This window comes from Ooceraea biroi, chromosome 6, assembly GCF_003672135.1.
Source record: "Ooceraea biroi isolate clonal line C1 chromosome 6, Obir_v5.4, whole genome shotgun sequence".
Classification (NCBI taxonomy): Eukaryota; Metazoa; Arthropoda; class Insecta; order Hymenoptera; family Formicidae; genus Ooceraea; species Ooceraea biroi.
The window spans coordinates 16,855,477-16,873,169 of NC_039511.1; the positions used below are offsets into that span (position 1 = coordinate 16,855,477).

The window sequence follows — 17,693 nt, forward strand, 5'->3', positions numbered from 1 at the left end:
AGTAAACAATATATTTGTTTCAAATGTTTAGTTTTTCTTTAAACAAATATTTCATTGAAACAATGAAAGATTCGATGTAAAAGAATATTTCAAATACATTTTATTCAAGTACACTTTATAAGAATATTCAGATTTTATCAAAATATCAGATTCTTTAGAATACGTAAAAAATATTTTTCCTTTTCCTTTATTTACTAATGATTTGGAAAATTAAATCTAACCGTATTTATTACTTACCGATGACGTATTAATGACAAATTAGCTAAAAACAGGCATGATAACAGGTTTGTTCATGTTGCTTTTTACACCTTTGCACTTTTATACGCAAATATACAATATCAGACATTAGAGAAAAAAAAAAGAGAAAGAATAAAAGTTGGCAGAAGATAGAACGAACCAACACGAACAAACCTTGTGCCAATTGTGTACGCGCGAAGCAACGCACGAGTGTATATACAAGATCAACGCTTGTGAGGACGTAGAGCGAATTGAATTCTTGAAAAGAGTCCTATACCGTGATTTTCATAATAAAAATAAAAATATTAACAATAATAATAATCGAGATATGCAGATGAACAAATTTGTATATGCTCGCCTTTGTATCGCATAATCATAGTAGTATCAACTTGGCGCTATCACTGGCCGATTCCAGTAGAAGAGACGTAACAACAGGAAAAACTTGTGTTTCGTACAGTCGGGCTTTGGTGCCCGACTCTCGGATACTCGATACCTGCTGAGAACTCGTACTCAGACTTCGAACGGCACGGTCAGCCGCTTCATTCCAACTCTTCCAGTTCACTTCTTCGTTACCTGAAAAATCCAGTGTCGGGCATCTACGCATACGCAATTTATACAGTCCGTCTATAGCACATGTGCGATAGATTTGATGCTTCTCCATTAGGAATTGATGGATATTCTCTTATGAATGTAAATATTGTCATCAATGATGGTTACAAACTGTGACAAATTTACATTTTTTTCTACGCAAAGTATCTTGCGAAATATAATAGAGAGAAAAATGTGTGTGCGTCTTTTCGTGAAAAAACAACATTTACAAATATTATATCTAAAGTATAGTTAAAGTCGGTTTCTATAAAAGATCTTATTAAAAATGATTGGCAATTAGCAATGTTCTTCCTTTCTCAGCTAAATATTATATTATTGAACTTTTAATGAATCAGTCAGACAATTGTCCCACTAGTAACATTTTTTAATAAAGAGTGATGATTTAATATTTTGTTCACAATATATCAAATTGGTAATATTAGTGTAAGTTGTTTAAAATTTATTAAATTTAGAATGTATAATTCAATAATAAAGCAAATGTCCACAAATGAACATAAAAATGAGAATAACAAGGAGGAGAGTACGATATATAACGATATGTTCGCACGCACGCACGCACACGTGCAATACAAAGACAGAGGAATATATAATATATAATTCGACGGAAAAAAATTCAATGAAATTTATAATATTCTTATTCACAATATCTCGATATAATGGTACAGAAGCCTATTTCCCATTAGACTTGACACAAAAGCTTAATTAAAAAAATGATTAAAAAAAAAAGGAAAAGAACAATGCGTCCTAAGGATATCTTTACTTCTTACTTTTCAACTTATCTGAGCCTTCGTCGAAAGTAGGATCTTGAATGTTCAACATCAAACTATTGCCACTGAGATACACCCTGTTTTGCGAATTGGCGATCTAAAAACAAAAGGAATCGCTCTATATGTAGCAATATTATAATTTAATTAGTAATTACTTAAATGCTTTCTTCAAGCACGTGAAATATATTAATGTTTGTTCAAAAATGTTGGATATATATATATATATATATATATATTTTTGAAGATTTTAACAATGTTGAATTATAAGTTTGCACTAACGTTAGAAAAACTACTTACTGTACGCGAAATGTTTTGTGCTGCTCGCAGTTTACGTAGCTTCAAGTATCCAGGGTTCTGGCCAACAGCTAAACCAAGGTGCACGGTGGTTAAGGTAAATATGATTTGTATTTACAAGTTCTTAATTGTACACTTACACTTGGACGAATCAGTGTGTTACGAACTTTAACTAATCCCTAATCAACAACAATTTTGGAAAAAAATGACAAATAATTGTAAGAAAATTTATATTTACATAGCAACATTTATACAGGATTGTCTCCCTTGTTTCAATTAATAGAGCACGATTAGTTAAATAAATCAAGCAAATGGACGTTTTCGAAAGGATATCATTTTAGCTGCTTCTGCCTCGCCTTCAGCCTGTACGATCTTTTGCTGACGTTCTTGTTTAGCTCTTTCCACCACAAATGCAGCTCGTTGAGCCTCTTGTTGTGCCACTTGCTTGGCCTCGACTGCAGCGGTATATTCCTTACCAAAACTAAGCTCCGTTATCGACACATCATCCAGAACAATGTTGAAATCTCGAGCACGTTCCGTTAATTCCTTGCGTACCATAATAGACACTTGCTGTCTTTGCGTAATTAATTGCGAAGCATTGAATTTTGCAACAACCGACTTGAGTACTTCATTGCAGATACTTGGTAATACCTGTACATTATTCACTTTTATTTATCCATCAGTTGATTTAAACCGTATAATTGTATTTTAATTTTGTTACAAGTTTAGATCAATCGTCTGACGATTATAATGAAATAAACCTAATATATTTCTCTTCAGAAATCAAAATTTTAACTATCGAGAAATGTGTCAGGGAACCTTCTCATCATAGTCTAGACCCAACTGTCGGTACATAGCCGGTAATGTGCTTGCATCAGGACGTGAAAGGACACGTAGTGAAATGTTAACCATCTGTAAATCTTTAGATCCCGTAGGTGACGAGATCTTTCTTGGTCTGCTTCTAATATCGTAAATTATTGGATAGTGAAACCATGGAACACGGAAGTGTAAACCTTCAGTCATAATATCTTTCTGAATACCTCCCAATCGAGAAAATATAATCGCTCTATGACCAGCCTCCACTGAAAAACATGCAACTTTGATTATTTATGTCTCGTTATTTCCCGTAAATAAAGCTTAACTCTCGAGTTTCGAGAATTGTGCAAAAGCAAGTTTTTTTTCCATTAACTTTATAGTAACTTTAGTGTAACGTGCAGTAGCGATGACTAAATATGAGAGAAAGTCTCTCGGAACAAAGATGAAAATATAAATAACAAATATCGTACAAAAGGAACTTGTATACTTTTCCCCACGATATATTGCATCATCATAAATTATATAATCAGAATTACTCGCTACCGAAAGAAAAATTTTATTGTTACGACTATAACTTGGATCTATTATACCTTGATCAAATTCGGATTTAGAATCATTATTTATTCAAGAAGAAAATATTTATCGATTAGTATTCAATCCGATCCGAAATTATTCCGTAAAAACATAAAGGAAATTGAGGTTAACCTGTATACATGGATTTGGAGGCACTGTATACCGCGACACCAGCGGCAGCGAGAACCTTTAAGCTCATGGGCACTCCGTTCGTACCCTTGCCAAAACGTGAAGCCATTTCGCTGAATTTATTTTGCGCCATTTCAGAAAAATCAACCGAACGTGAACGTCCAGACGATTAAAAAGATGAAGCACACAGAAAATCCTCGTGTCTGAGAAGGAGACAATTGTACAGGATGAAAAAGTACTGGACAACTGGAGTGATATCGCCGGTTAGTTCACCATAAACTTATAAATACAGAGATGCTGAGAAAAAGGAAACTAGTTACTACTAGTTGTCAAGGCACAACGCCCCCTTATGTCTTTTTACAGGCCCTCTTGTCGACGATGCTTCATGTTTCGACTAAAACCGGAAAACTGAATTCTTAAATGGTATTTAAAATGAGAAATATAGATAATATGAATAAAAAACTAAATTTTTATTTTTGTCTTAAATTTTGACGTACATTACAACATGTTGCGAGTTTTTCAAAACTCAGAAGGGGAGAACAACACTTCCGCCATTGAATTTCCTTGTAAGTAAATTTCGGTAATGCGGTGCATACGATGCGACGCAATCGTTACGCACACGCGCGCCATCTTAATTGTTTTCTTTTAATTTTTAAGCGAACGTTTGTTCTTCTCGTAAATGAACTTTCCGTAAATGTTTGTTCGCACACAAGCAAATTTCATTTCATTATATATTTCGAAAACTCTTTTTTATAGTATATAAAATAATTCAATAAGTAATTAATTGTAAGTAATGGCAAATTACTATTGCATTTATATATCAACGTTGATCTTTTATTAGTTTTGATTCTTCTTAAATTCAATGAGACTATCATACGAGAAATAGCTCTCAAAATTTGGTTAATAGTAAGAAACGCGACAAAGTAGCGCATCTTGTACATCTGGAGTTATCGTTATTAAGAATCAATGGACACGAGATATGTCGCCATTTGACTCCATCCATGTAAAGAACTTTAATCGCATCGACACTTTTGTAGTCTCTCGAATCACATATACCTATATACGTACATATTGTATATATAAAATCACATTGGTATTGGTGGAAAAAGGACAAATTATTAATTCGAGAATTAAAGTAGTAAATATTTGTAATTGTACCTTGGCAAACAGCTCGTTGATCAAATTCAGCGATTAGTATTTCTACATCCAATAAGCTTCTGATTTTATTGTGTTTTCTCTCCTTTATAAGATTGTGCACAAGTGGATCAATTTCCGTGTTTGCTACAGAATAATGTAATACCATATCACTTCTTATAAAAATTTGTTTCTCTACAAAAGGCAATCCATTCTTGGTAATATTCATATAAAGATATACCACTGTTGTATCGTGTCCTTTTGACGTTATCAAGCAGGACCAACCATGCGGTATAGATAATTCTGTACACACTTCAAGAAAATCTTCAAATAACATGTTAGTTTCACAGCCTTTATCATATACCGACGTATCCTGCATATTGGAAACATCATGTTTGCACGTTTTAACCAATGTTTCGTTGTTTTCGGAAGAGGCGTACGAGGCGTATCTCGGAACGTTACTGCACGACTCGTTAGATATCTGAACGTTCTCTTTTTTCTCTTTATCTGTGTCCACACTGTCTACAGACTCGGTCATTAAAACATCGAAATTAGGGCTATTGTCACACTCGAGTATCTTATCCAACTTTTTCTTCTCGGACTCTGAATCCTCGAATTTTAAATTACAAGTAGCGTCTGCATCTCTCTTATTCGTACCTTTAGTGTTAGTTAATTCAACATTATTAAAATCACAACTTTCTTCACCCTCACCGTTGTATGCGTAACTTTGTAATTTGGAATAAGTCTGATAATACGTATTGGTATTTCTATTGACTACATATTTATCATCGTTCAGAGTCTTCCGTTTAGATCTTTTTATCAACAAAGTTTTATTTTTCTCTAAAGTTTGCTCCTTCTTGAATATCGAAAAATCATTAATATTTATCTCGTGTTGGTCCGTTGACCGTGAATTGCTAACTGAATAAGAATTTCTACCTGGTACAGCTCCTGGACGTAAACGACATTTCTTATACTTGACCTATAACCGCAAACAATAGCTACTATAATTTTCATATATACATGTATCAACGTAAGCATATACATGATACAAGCACTTGCTATTACGATCGTTGTAATTAATTAAATATTATATAAATGAAATTGTAAATATAAATTTTTGGTATTTATTAAGCACTTACTTTGACTACTTGTGGCGGTACTCCGCTAATCCAGTGCGTAATGATATCATTCTTGTTAAAGTGTTTGCTACATACATACGTGTCATCCGTGACGGTGTAATTTTCAAGAGCAAGAGCAACTTGCCATTTTTTACGCGTTTCTGCATCTTTAGGTGCTGAGAAAAAGCTATAATTGTTCTTGTAATTAGTCCCTTTACACAACGCACACTTACGGGTCATGATACTAAAAATTCGACATACTTGAGATAACTAAAAATGGATCTAATCAGATCTAATCCATAAAGTGCACAAAGAAAATAAAAATTATTCTAATGTAATACCTTTTGGACCAGTGTATTTTAATAATTATACTATTATTTACTCTTATACCCCTAATACTTATATATTCTTATGTGGCAGCAACAATTAAATTTTCTTACATCATAGCCAGAGAAAGTCTGAGAATTGCCACTCTAAATATCGTAACAGTGTCTGAAATCATTGGATACGTTAAATATTTATGATTGCTCACCGAGTAGCTTTTTGAACGCCAATGAGCGGTTTTCATGTATGGACACGTGCACTCCACTAATATTATTTAAGGAAATAATAAACATGCTTATTCACACATTATTACTTGCGATGAAAAATAACTTACCAATAGCTCGCCAGAGAATTATGTCGTAGTTATTTACTTACTAATAGTGATTATGTATTATAAAATTGAGACTTGTCCATAAGACATAATTTAAGAATACCGTGAGATATCGGACGTATACGTGAGTAACGTCGACTATGGTCAGGTAGTCCACTTGGCGCTACAAATGCTACGTGCGAAACACTTGTTTTCTATTTTTATTTGAAAGAAGAAAAAGAAGTATTCTGAAGGATGGCAATAATCGCGGTAGGAAGTAAGAGTTCCCATTGGTCACACAGAGGTACGCGTTTAACCGAAAGTTGCAGCACAGCACATAACAATATAAGAATAATTTCGAAGAAAATAAGAATAAATAATGTGGACAATAAAACAGAGAGATCACGTTGCATTGTTGTATTTTATATTATTTTCCAGAAAGATGTAACGTCAGTGTCCGTCAATGTGGTCATGTTTGTAATTATCAAAATACGTGATATCTGACTATATTTAAATAATTGCCTTCTTTACCTAAACGTTCATATATATGTCAATTTGATAGTCATATTTATGAAAAAGGATCCGATTATCGAAAATTCTCTAGATGAAGTAAAATCGGGTTAGCCGTTATATTTTTCGCACCCTATTTACGGCGGCCCTGTATTTGGCACGTGCGCACGGCGCACGCCAGTCGTCACGTCACAAACGGGGTGGAGTAAAAAAAGAGGCAGCGCCTGAACTCGTGAGCGTTGTCGTCGTCGCGTCGAGCAAGATGGCCACCAGTTTGTGAGAGACCGCGTTCGCTCGCGTTCGCGTAGACTATTCACGTACAGGACTTTCCGGCAAATCGTCAGATGTCGCTGTGCGTGCTTCAAACGGAGTCAAGTTTGCTTTTTCGTTCAGCGCGACGATACTTCATTGTTATTACTAATTCTCCAGAGTATTAACGAGCAGACGTTCAATCCGTCGTACTGTCAACGACGTACAACGTATCGGCCGGCAGGCTGGCGGGTGGGCGGGGGGGAGGGAGGGGAAGAAGCATGATCGAACATCACGATCACGACATCGACCGGATGCTTCGAGACGAAGAAACGTAACACTGCCATATTTTCATATAGTTCCACAGAGGCGAACGATGATGACAACGATCTGTCGATAGCATTTCGAGGCGTTGAATTATTCAATGCGGCGATATTTCCGACGCTCGTGCGTGAAACTAAGTCTCGCTATCCGACTACTCGGTTATACGGTCTCGCAAAAGGGATGTCTGGAAGAGTGCACGATTTATTCTTCATGTTCGCAGTCGCAACAATTTCGGCAATTAGCACCAAGTGACTTTATTCTCATCGAGACTACGAGGACCTACGAAAAAAAAAACCCTCATCGAAGATGCACTACTAACGAGAACAATCGAAACGTGTTTAAACGTCGACGCTGATGCTACATATCGCGAATCAGCGTGATGACGAGCTTTCGTTAACGCGTCGTTATGCTACGCTACAAGTGTTCTAAATTTGCCACATCGTGATTTATGGCGTTATTCCGTAGCGCGGAAAAAATTTACGCGAAATTTCCCCTCGAACTCGTCGAAAGACGTACGTATCGCGAGCGCTGCCGACTCACGTAACCTAACAAAAATATAACGGCTGCTCCCGACAGTCCGCGCTCTTCTGCCGAAACAAACGCAAGAGCAGCAGCAAGCGAGCAAAAAAGTCTACCGTAGCAACGTTAACGACGACACCACTCGCAATATCAATAGCAACGTGCAAACAAGAGCGTTGCAGTTGCACCGCACGTTGCCGTGGATAGTGGAGCCCCCTGTGAGATGCGGAGAACACCACCGCAAAATAAAGGTGAGTCTTCTTTTCACGTACTAAAATTCGGCATTAAAAAAATCTGTAATTTCTTTAATTGTTATATTCCACACAAAACATAATAGATAAACATCTTCCGCGCGTTTTCGCTTTAGGTGGGTACGTATAAAAATTCTTCTCGTTGTACGATTTTCTGTTATTTCTAATTCCTTTCGGAAAAAGTTTTTTCGTATCTCAGTCATGTATAATTTCGAAAGTGCGGATAGCACTTTCCGGATGGTTATTGCATCAATTGGAACAAGCCAGTAATTCGAAGAAGCCAAGTTGGGCGAATACGCCGCGTACGGAAAAACGGTTTTCAGCTCGAGTCCAAAATGGTTTGCTGAACACGAAAGGCGTATATTTCGATGCCAATTTTTCAAAAACAAAAAAAGCGAATTTCATTGAATTTGACGTACAAACGTAGGTGTTTAAAAAAGTAGGGTCCCATTAAAAAATATGCAGTCGATTTTCATTTCACCTTAATACTTTAGCTGAAAATGAAACTAACAATAAGTAGTAATAGAGCGTCCACTTTGAGACTCTTTTGTCCGAAACATTTTACTCTTTTCATTTCGTTTTATTTCAAAATATTTATATCTTAATTTAAACGCTGCACTCTGTGTATCCGACAACGAGAGTTAGAGAGGAGAGGGAGAATGCTGACTGGCAAGTATGCGGGACGCGCGCTTATGCTCGACGGTTGCGTCCATCTCGACATTAGTAAAGTGATCCACGTTTCCAAAACAAGCCTAACCTCTTTAGTTGGAGCAAGGCAACATAATTCTGTGATCTTGTCTACGATTATCGATCGTATCGTCGAGTTATCAAGATCGTCAAATACGATCAGACGTATTCGTTGATGATCAAGAGGCACGGTAGTGTCGCGAGAAGACGCGATACCGATTTAGCTGGTTAATACTGAAAATCTTAATATTCACAAGAGTGTTTATTATCAAGCAACATTTATAATTTCGGTAAGTCCAGATTTTTACTGGTAAGGAACGTAAAATGAATTTCTTCTTGGATGGGAATGTCAAGATCAAATAAAAGTCAATTTAATGTAGTTGTTCTCTCATTACCAACTACAGAGTTCTATAATAAAACATAATAGACTGCGAGCTCGACCTTGTGAGGTGTACTCAACTTTTATGTATATAAATCTTGTATGTTAGGACACATGCGCAAATAGCTGACACGAAAAACGAAATGCGATTTTCTGCTGTAGAATCGCAAGTTAAATTGTAAGATATTTATGAAATTGAAGAAATGTAAAACAAATTTAATAACAAATAAATAAAAGTAAAATATTGAAAATTACAATACATAACTTACAATACAATAAGCTAATATACCATTTCCGTTCTCTCTGACATTTCATTCTCTTGCAATTAATCAGTACATTATGGTTTTTGTCCGTAGTCGATAGATCGGGAACTGGGCAGTCTGGAAACTCGCCAAGGGTGACGCTCCGACTTAACCAGGTGCGAGGAACGAGAGATGAAAAAAGGGGGGGAAGTGCCTCAAACTCCCGTCAAAGTAGTATGAGTGTACAGGTACATCGATGATTATGAACATCGATTTGATTCCAATGCACAATAGAATCAATCTGAAAGAAAATAATCTAATTTTGCAATAGTTATGTTTACTATTTTCTTTTTTATATTTTATTATCCTTGTAACGGAACGGTCAAAATCGTCTCCGATTTTCATAAGCTTTGGATCTCTCACAGGATAAATAAAAGTCAAGCATTTTTGTTTACTTACATTGAAGTAGAGCGTATTTCTTTATTATATCTTCTCGTTGAAGGATTAACGCAACTTTTTAAAACTAATATCATATATCTGATTTCGAATCGAATGTCATCGAATTCAAAAAGGGTTTTGAACAACAGATTTATTATTTGATATTGTGTAATTCTGTATATCACGAAGTTTATTACCGTCTATTTTATATATCGTATAGTGCTAGCGAGTCGGCATACAAAACGTAACAATAATACACAACAATACATATACAATTTATTTTTCAAAAATGCCATTTGAAAATAATGTAGAAATTAATTTATTTATTATTACGTATAATATTTACTATTCAGATTTGATCATCTTACAACATCTTACACATAATTTCATACATGTCTTTTATTTATTTATTTTTTTCATAAAAACTTGATGAAATAGCAAAGTCAAGGGTCAATGGATACTTCGCCGAAAACGTCGGTCAATGCGGCAAATATGAATGCCGTTTCTGGTGCTAGCATATCTGGCAACGCGTCTTCGTCAACCGACAGTGGTGACGTATACGAGTTCAAAAGCTCAAAGGAACCAACACCAGTTAGAGGTGCGAGTTCGTCTCCGAATCCTAATCTGGACAAAGATAAGGACGGTAGCAAGTCGTCAAATGGTCAAGGAGGCCAGAATACTAGTAGCAATGTACCTACTGCCTGCATGTCGATGTCCAGTGAAGCAATGACGGTATCGTTGACTTCGGATGAGGCATCGACCGTTCTGACATCTCCTTCATCAAAACGTACCTTTGAGGGCGACAATACGGAGGAACAAGATGAGGAAAATCGTCGGAAAAAACGAAAAGATTCCGAAAGCACAAAGGAAAATCTGAAGAATAATACAACGGGAAGACAGAGTACCAATAGAAACGTTACTGGCAGTGGAGAAAAGGTAAGAAACGAAATTAAGAAAGGGAAAATACAGATGACGTATCATACACGTCATATATAGGATTTATTAATAAGTTACCGTTGCACGATCACTCTGTAGCTTGTAACATCCGATTGTTTGCAGTGTGTTAAATCTAGTAAGCAGGGATCTGGGACCGCATCGGGCAAAGGAAGTCAAAGTACGAGCTCTAGTGGTGACAGAAAAAGTCCTAGTGCTTCCTCAATGGCTAGTAGTCCGAAACCTTCGAATACTTCTAACGCAACAAATACGAAGATCAATGTTCCAGCGCCACCTGAATCCGATAGCGAGGATGATCGATCAAAATGCTCCGATTCTAATTCCGCTCCTAAAGTACCACCTTTAAAAATAGTTATTCCACAGAGTACTACGTCGGAACAGGAGCAAGGCAATAGAAACGGTAAAAATATTACTAACAGGAGTCATCAACTACCTTACGTGGTTGCTAGTTCGAACAGCGATTCCACGGAGAAAGATCAATGTCAATCAACTAGTGGCACAACAAGTCCTACGGAAGGTAGCAATAATAATATAAAAGGAGAGGATAAGAAGGATCTTGTTGGTACTTTGTACGGAGAAGAAAGATCGATACATCATCAACGGGTGTTGAGAAGTGCGCATAGGTAAGAAGGCAATCTTCAAGTCGATCTTTTCTTCTTCTTGATTCTTGATACGGATCCAAAGATAATTGCTATTTTTCTTCATTCTCGATACGAAATTTGAAAAAAAAAACAAAACAAAACAAAAAACCACCGCCATAAATGTGTAGCGTCGATACTCGAAAGGCTTTAACTTCTTATCAACTAACTTTTAATAACTTATTTTTATTATATATTAATTTTGAAAAATTATTATATTTATACATGGTCCACAACATGAAAAACGCTACCGCGTATTTTTCTAAATGTAAATATACATTACAGTTAGATAATGTGATTACAGAACTGGCAATGGTGGTAGCGGTTCTACGGCGCCGAAAGAGGCCGTGCCTTCATCAGGTAATGGAAATTATTCCAACTCGTCACCATTACCAGTTAATACTTGTACGGATCGTTCAAATAATTCCTCACCACAACAAAGACATCATTCACCAACGCCCGAGGCAATTGCATCAGATGCTAGCAAGGCTACTTCGTCGGAATCGACAACTGTAGGAACCGTCGTCTCGAAGTCTAACACGATTACAGAAAAATCGGACAAAAATACAGATGCTGCTGGAAAAAGTCAAAAGGACAGCGCTACAGAAAATTTAGACAACACCGTGGCAACTACCTCCGCTGCGACGTCTAATCCTGGTATGCCACCAACAGCGCCTGTTGAACTTCATCCTAGAAAAAGAAAAATGAAACCTAGCAAAGAAGCACAACAGGCAGCAGCTACAGCTGCTGCTAATGAAGCGACCGAAACTATTAATACGGGACCAGAAATTCATCCGCATGATCAACCGATAACCAATTGTTATCAGCTATTTCTTAACATTAGAAAACAGGTAAGAGCTATTTTTAAGAAGGAGAGGTAGTCTTGATACATATGTATGTGTACAACAACAATTTCTAACAATTTCTAACAGATAGATTCTTTTTCGTAGATCGAAAGAAGACGAAAAGGTTTATTCCCAGTTCAACCGAAACCTCCTCAAGGTTTCAAAGATTATTTGATGAATCGCTGTACATATGTATTAGCTAGTAATGCGAAAGAGCCAAATGTTAGCCCACCAGTTGGTTTGCACGGAGCTATGAAAGATCTATACGTTGATTTAGAAAAAGAGCGATATCGTCTGAGAATGCAACATGTGGTCGAAAAAGAAAAATTAGTTTTATCAGTGGAACAGGAAATTCTTCGAGTTCATGGTAGAGCAGCCAGAGCACTCGCTAATCAATCCCTTCCTTTTTCCGTTTGTACGATACTCAAAGACGAGGAAGTTTACAATGTTATTACTCCTGAACAAGAAGAAAAAGACAGGAATGCGAGAAGCAGATATAACGGTAGATTATTTTTGAGTTGGCTTCAAGATGTCGATGACAAGTGGGAAAAAATTAAGGTAAAATATATATATATATACATAATTTTAAGAGTTGCCTAATCAATTAAAATCGCCAGCTAGACGCAAAGTTTTAGTCAATGTCTACGTACCTAATATCTACGTACTGTAATACTGTAATATTATGCACTATTATACACTTGAAAATACACATTCATCATTTTGCATGTCTATTGATCAATTTCAGGAAGCCATGTTGTTGAGGCATCATAACGAAGCAGAATCTCTACACGCGGTTCAACGGATGCACTGGGAGTGGAAATTGAAGGAAGTGGGACTCTGCGAATCCAAGGCGACTCCTCAAATAGAAGATGTTCACGTTCCGATGGTACATGTTTCGGATGATTTTGATTTGTTACCAGCTTAGTAGAAAATCTGTACAATTTCTGTGGTATAATTGATTATTGCGTGTACTCGGAATACCTTCCGGAAGATGATGACTTTAATCTGTGATTATGAAAAATGATTTTTATCCATGTATAATACATGTATCGTTGCATTAATTTTATATTTTATATATTTTAAGCAAATTTCGCGATACGACGAAATAAGAAAGAATACCCATATAGTAACCACATTGAAATATCACGTTATTTCTATGCAATTCAAATGAATTTGTTCAAAACAAAAGAAATATACATATTACAATATTGTTTCCATCTTGGAGATTTCGGTTGTAAATAAAGTAGGATTTTCAAACGTTTGTGAAATAAAAATTATTATATTAATATTAAGATATATTAATATAGACTAATATCTATAATTATTTATATATATAACTTTTAACGCTACAAATAACGTCAGATTACATTATAGTTAAGAAAATACTTTTTTCCTATTATAATTAATATTACAAACAAGATCAGATTACTCTATAATTAAAAGAAAATGTTTCCTTCGTACATAGTAATATGATTGAAGCGTGTTAATTAAGAAATCAATCGTATCAATTTATATGAATAAATCAAAAAGATCCTCAATAAACTTGTTTTACTGTGTATTTTTATTATACGCGTCATGTCTCTAACTTGTGAACAAACTTGCAAGTTCGTTATAGTCGGCAATAAGAAGCACGATGCCGTTTAACAAAAAAGAGTCGACTTTAAAAAAAGGGTGATAATCAAAGATCGAAACGCCTCGCGAGAAAGAGGCGTTTTTTCAGAGCTCCATCAAAACAGACACGTTACCCACTCTTTCTCTCCAAGTTTTTGACGTATTTGTGATATTTTTGGAAATACGAAAATAATTTAATTTTTATTAATAACTGCGAGCGAGCATAGACTTGATGATTTCATAATTTGTTATTACATTTGCTGGTGTAAAAAAATAAAAAACAATTTTCAGCTTTATGCCAATTATTCCACACAAGTAACGATATTGTATTATCTTTCTTTTTTTCTAGTCTATTTTAATTTTACTAAAATGAAATAAACAAATAAAGTTGATTGTCAAATACACACACAATGATTGCATTGAATTGCTTTCAATATGATTGAAAAATTGTTGAAACTGTTCGGAAACGATGGATTGGTTTAAACGTATGCGCGTGCGTGCGCATTTGTGTCAAAGTGCAAGAATTGCAGAAGTGAGAGATTAATAAAATGTTTTCGAGCATCTATCTTTTTCCCTAGTATGAACTTGTGAAAAAGTGAAAATTTTATGGTTACATTTTTATTCGTGAAATATAAAAAGGAAAAGTGATAACAGAGTATTATGCGTTATAAACGCAAAAGTGCACTAAATAAACCACTTTTATTATAATTACAAATATTACAAAAAAAAAGTTTTACTTTACAGGATTTTATCCTAGGGGGTTACATTAGTATTACACTATTCACGTAAGGAGCGACACAAAGGCCGATATTCATGGTTGATTCTTTTTCTGTGTTGTATCATTTATTATTATGTAATATAATCTTAAGATATTTATTTGCCAGTAAGAAAGCTTTATTGAGATTTAAAACCTTATTTTAGAGAATCTCATTGTAAAAATGGACCATGAATACCGGCCTTTGTGTCACCTGTGGCCCGTACTGGAAAGCTTGCGGTATCTGTATCTCGTCGGTGGCGTCTATGTCCGTAACACGGTGGTAATCTCAATTCTCAATCAGTGACACTCGACTTTTTTGTTAAATTTTACGGATGAATGATTAAAGCACGAAACAAGTAAGAGAATAGAGGCAAAAGAAGGAAGCAGACGGTATACAACGGTTCGTCGTGTGAATCCGCAAAAACGACGACGAAAATGAGTGAGCTTGTTTGGGGAATCAAAAACGGCGATCTCGAGCAAGTACGAGATATCGTCGAGAACAAGGCAAATATGATACGTTAATTCTCTTTTGATATTTAACGGACAATTGCACGATGTATACAATTTTTAATGCCAGGCATAACGCGCTTGTTTCTATCTTTCTCCCTTCTTCCGCAGCTTTTCTCTCTCTCTCTCTCTCTCTCGTGTTCTTTCTCCCTTCCTTTTTTTTTGTTAGGCAAGTGCATGTCAGAAGTTGTCAAAAGACCTGAAGATTTAATATCAAAACTACAACTACAAACAATTTGTCACGTACAATTTTTATCTTCTTTTCGCATATCTTGAATGTCAGCACTATATTGTTTATAAATTTAAAAATTGTTTTTTTCAACATATGTGAAAACTCAACATGTAACGATTCCAGATTTAATATGATATTACGATCATAAAGTTGCCAATCTTATATCCTATGAAATATAAAACTTAACTTTTATAGGATTTTATATATAATATCGTTACTTATATAATTATACCATATCACTATATTCTTTAGGTTTTAGTACTAAAATACAATTTATTATATAGTAGAAAATTGTTATCATGATTTATATTACATTTATGTACATGATACATTATGGATATATCAGTAAAAGGTTGGTTCAATCTTTTGCATTCAGTAGAAACATTTATCAATCAAGAAAATTATTCATCAACCAAGTAATAATCACCATCATTGTGCATGATTCACATATTAGTGTATATGATACAGACATTATCAATATTGGTACTTGCATTACGTGTATGTTAGCTATTGAAAATTAAATGAAACTAAACTTTTCAACTGATCCAGTGCTATCTTAAACCATTTTTAAATTGTTTCTTTCTTCTAATCTAGAATAAAATTTATAGTTAGGTTGGTTTCATTGTCTAATAATGATATTTATTCTTAGAATATCGATGTAAATCAAATGATAGATGGAAGAACGCCATTACATTATGCAGCTGATTATGGCCAAAGTGAGGTTGTCAGATATTTATTGGACAAAGGAGCTAATGCCAACGTAAGTTGTGGGCAAAACAAACTGATATGTAACAATTAATTCAAGTACTTAAAGTAACAAATTACAACTAAATGGTTATATTTATTATGCAGCAATAGTTATATCCCTTACTTCTGATGAACCTACCTAGTACCTTATTCCTTTTGCATGAATCTGTATAAGTTTTTAAATAAACGTCTGATTACATAATTTAGATTGCATTTACTTCCTATAGGCTACGGATAAACACGGAATCACTACATTGTTGGCGGCAATTTGGGAAGGACATACAAACTGTGTAAAATTGTTACTGGAGAAAGGTGCTAAACCAGATGGCTTAACACCGGATGGCACGAGCTATCTGGATGCGGCCGAGAAAGATGACATTAAACAGCTTCTTAAACTCCACTAGCATAAAGCTAAACAAAATCTGGAATTATAATTTTGTTACTTTAGTACGTTAATATTTCTCCTTATAGAAACAAAGGAGAGAAAAAGAGAGAGAAAAAGAATTATTCCATCATAGCTTTGTTTTGATTTTTCGCCTATGATGACTACGGTATTATATTTAAGCACTATAAATTAAATTTTAAACATGGATATGTGGATGTTGTATAATAATAATAATAATAATAATCAGCATATCGAGAGAAAATGTATAATAGAAAGCTCATATTCTTCTCATCGTAATTAATTCTCCAAGGTCCTAAATACACATATAGATTTTCGGTTAATAATGACAAGATATTTGTTTGTAATTACTCGAGACGACAGTTTAATTTGTAATCATACATACATGCATAGGTACATGCATACATACATACATACATACATACATACATACATGGATATATACACGCACAAGTACACGCACATACATTAATATAATGTATTTTGATATATTTTATAAGAGAAAAATAAGAGATGATTATCACATACAGTTTTTACATGTATATCGGTTGTTATTAATTTCTGTAAACCCCAACAAAAATTGTTCAATGTGTATTTTTATGTAACGATTTGTTGAGACGTATTATTTCATATTTTATCTGATGTTTCTATAACGATTGTGAACAAAGTGCAAAAAATGTATCTGATATGTCTGCCTAATAAGTCCCACAAAGGACATATGTATAACTTGCTTTATAAGTACCATAATGTGTAATATGTTTTAAAAAAATACCAAGGATGTACAATAATCAAAATAAGTAAAAATACATAATCGTTATGAACATTGGGTAATTCTGCATCATAAGGCAGCTACTAATGATCGTGACACGTATTGTCGAATTGTCAAGATTGAATAGCCACTAAAAGTGTAATGAATAAAATCAAACGTAAGTTTTCAACTACTGGGTGGGTTGAAAGTGTATTTATACTTACAATCTTATATTCAGGCAAGGAGATTGCCCAAATAAAATAAACGAATGCATCACATACCTTCCAGTTGTACTTGGTATTTTCTAGCATCCAACATTATACGTTACATGACGAATTTTT

The 17,693-nt window shown here is 34.8% G+C and overlaps 4 protein-coding genes and 1 long non-coding RNA gene across 12 annotated transcripts; 3 read left to right on the plus strand and 2 right to left on the minus strand.

Annotated features, from left to right (window-relative positions):
• Window positions 1–171: 171 nt before the first annotated feature.
• Window positions 172–3,719, minus strand: LOC105284459 (prohibitin-2). Of its 2 annotated transcripts, none has more exons than XM_011347958.3 (6): window positions 3,429–3,719; window positions 2,727–2,989; window positions 2,241–2,558; window positions 1,911–1,988; window positions 1,614–1,710; window positions 172–810 (listed from the first exon to the last, which is right to left on the minus strand). In XM_011347958.3, exons 1-6 carry the CDS (start codon window positions 3,556–3,558, stop codon window positions 611–613), a joined length of 1,086 nt encoding a protein of 361 aa, XP_011346260.1. In that variant the 5' UTR covers window positions 3,559–3,719; the 3' UTR covers window positions 172–610. The 2 variants fall into 2 exon arrangements, with proteins under 2 accessions (XP_011346260.1, XP_026826597.1); XM_026970796.1 differs by having other exon boundaries at window positions 3,314–3,436.
• LOC113562212 lies at window positions 3,521–3,897 on the plus strand. Its single transcript, XR_003406725.1, has 2 exons — window positions 3,521–3,688; window positions 3,789–3,897. It is a non-coding gene; the product is annotated as an uncharacterized LOC113562212 (long non-coding RNA).
• Window positions 3,898–4,234: 337 nt separating this feature from the next.
• On the minus strand, window positions 4,235–7,275 carry LOC105284593. 3 transcript variants are annotated; one of them, XM_026970794.1, is made up of 5 exons: window positions 6,336–7,275; window positions 6,019–6,169; window positions 5,699–5,921; window positions 4,584–5,538; window positions 4,235–4,481 (listed from the first exon to the last, which is right to left on the minus strand). In XM_026970794.1, exons 3-5 carry the CDS (start codon window positions 5,915–5,917, stop codon window positions 4,315–4,317), a joined length of 1,341 nt encoding a protein of 446 aa, XP_026826595.1. In that variant the 5' UTR covers window positions 5,918–5,921; window positions 6,019–6,169; window positions 6,336–7,275; the 3' UTR covers window positions 4,235–4,314. The 3 variants fall into 3 exon arrangements, with proteins under 3 accessions (XP_026826595.1, XP_026826594.1, XP_026826596.1); XM_026970793.1 differs by having other exon boundaries at window positions 5,699–6,169; XM_026970795.1 differs by lacking the exons at window positions 5,699–5,921; window positions 6,019–6,169; window positions 6,336–7,275 and having other exon boundaries at window positions 4,584–5,415; window positions 5,496–5,681.
• A 64-nt stretch (window positions 7,276–7,339) lies between these two features.
• LOC105284460 (ankyrin repeat domain-containing protein 11) lies at window positions 7,340–13,902 on the plus strand. 5 transcript variants are annotated; one of them, XM_011347959.3, is made up of 7 exons: window positions 7,340–8,164; window positions 9,587–9,720; window positions 10,349–10,846; window positions 10,970–11,487; window positions 11,807–12,353; window positions 12,453–12,905; window positions 13,093–13,902. In XM_011347959.3, the coding sequence occupies exons 1-7, from the start codon at window positions 8,137–8,139 to the stop codon at window positions 13,270–13,272; spliced, it is 2,358 nt and encodes a 785-aa protein (XP_011346261.2). In that variant the 5' UTR covers window positions 7,340–8,136; the 3' UTR covers window positions 13,273–13,902. The 5 variants fall into 5 exon arrangements, with proteins under 5 accessions (XP_011346261.2, XP_011346263.2, XP_011346267.2 ...); XM_011347961.3 differs by having other exon boundaries at window positions 9,587–9,648; XM_011347965.3 differs by lacking the exon at window positions 7,340–8,164 and adding an exon at window positions 8,263–9,141.
• Window positions 13,903–14,938: 1,036 nt separating this feature from the next.
• Window positions 14,939–17,632, plus strand: LOC105284458 (myotrophin). The gene is made up of 3 exons (XM_020033350.2): window positions 14,939–15,219; window positions 16,104–16,214; window positions 16,429–17,632. Exons 1-3 carry the CDS (start codon window positions 15,151–15,153, stop codon window positions 16,603–16,605), a joined length of 357 nt encoding a protein of 118 aa, XP_019888909.1. The 5' UTR covers window positions 14,939–15,150; the 3' UTR covers window positions 16,606–17,632.
• Window positions 17,633–17,693: the final 61 nt, after the last annotated feature.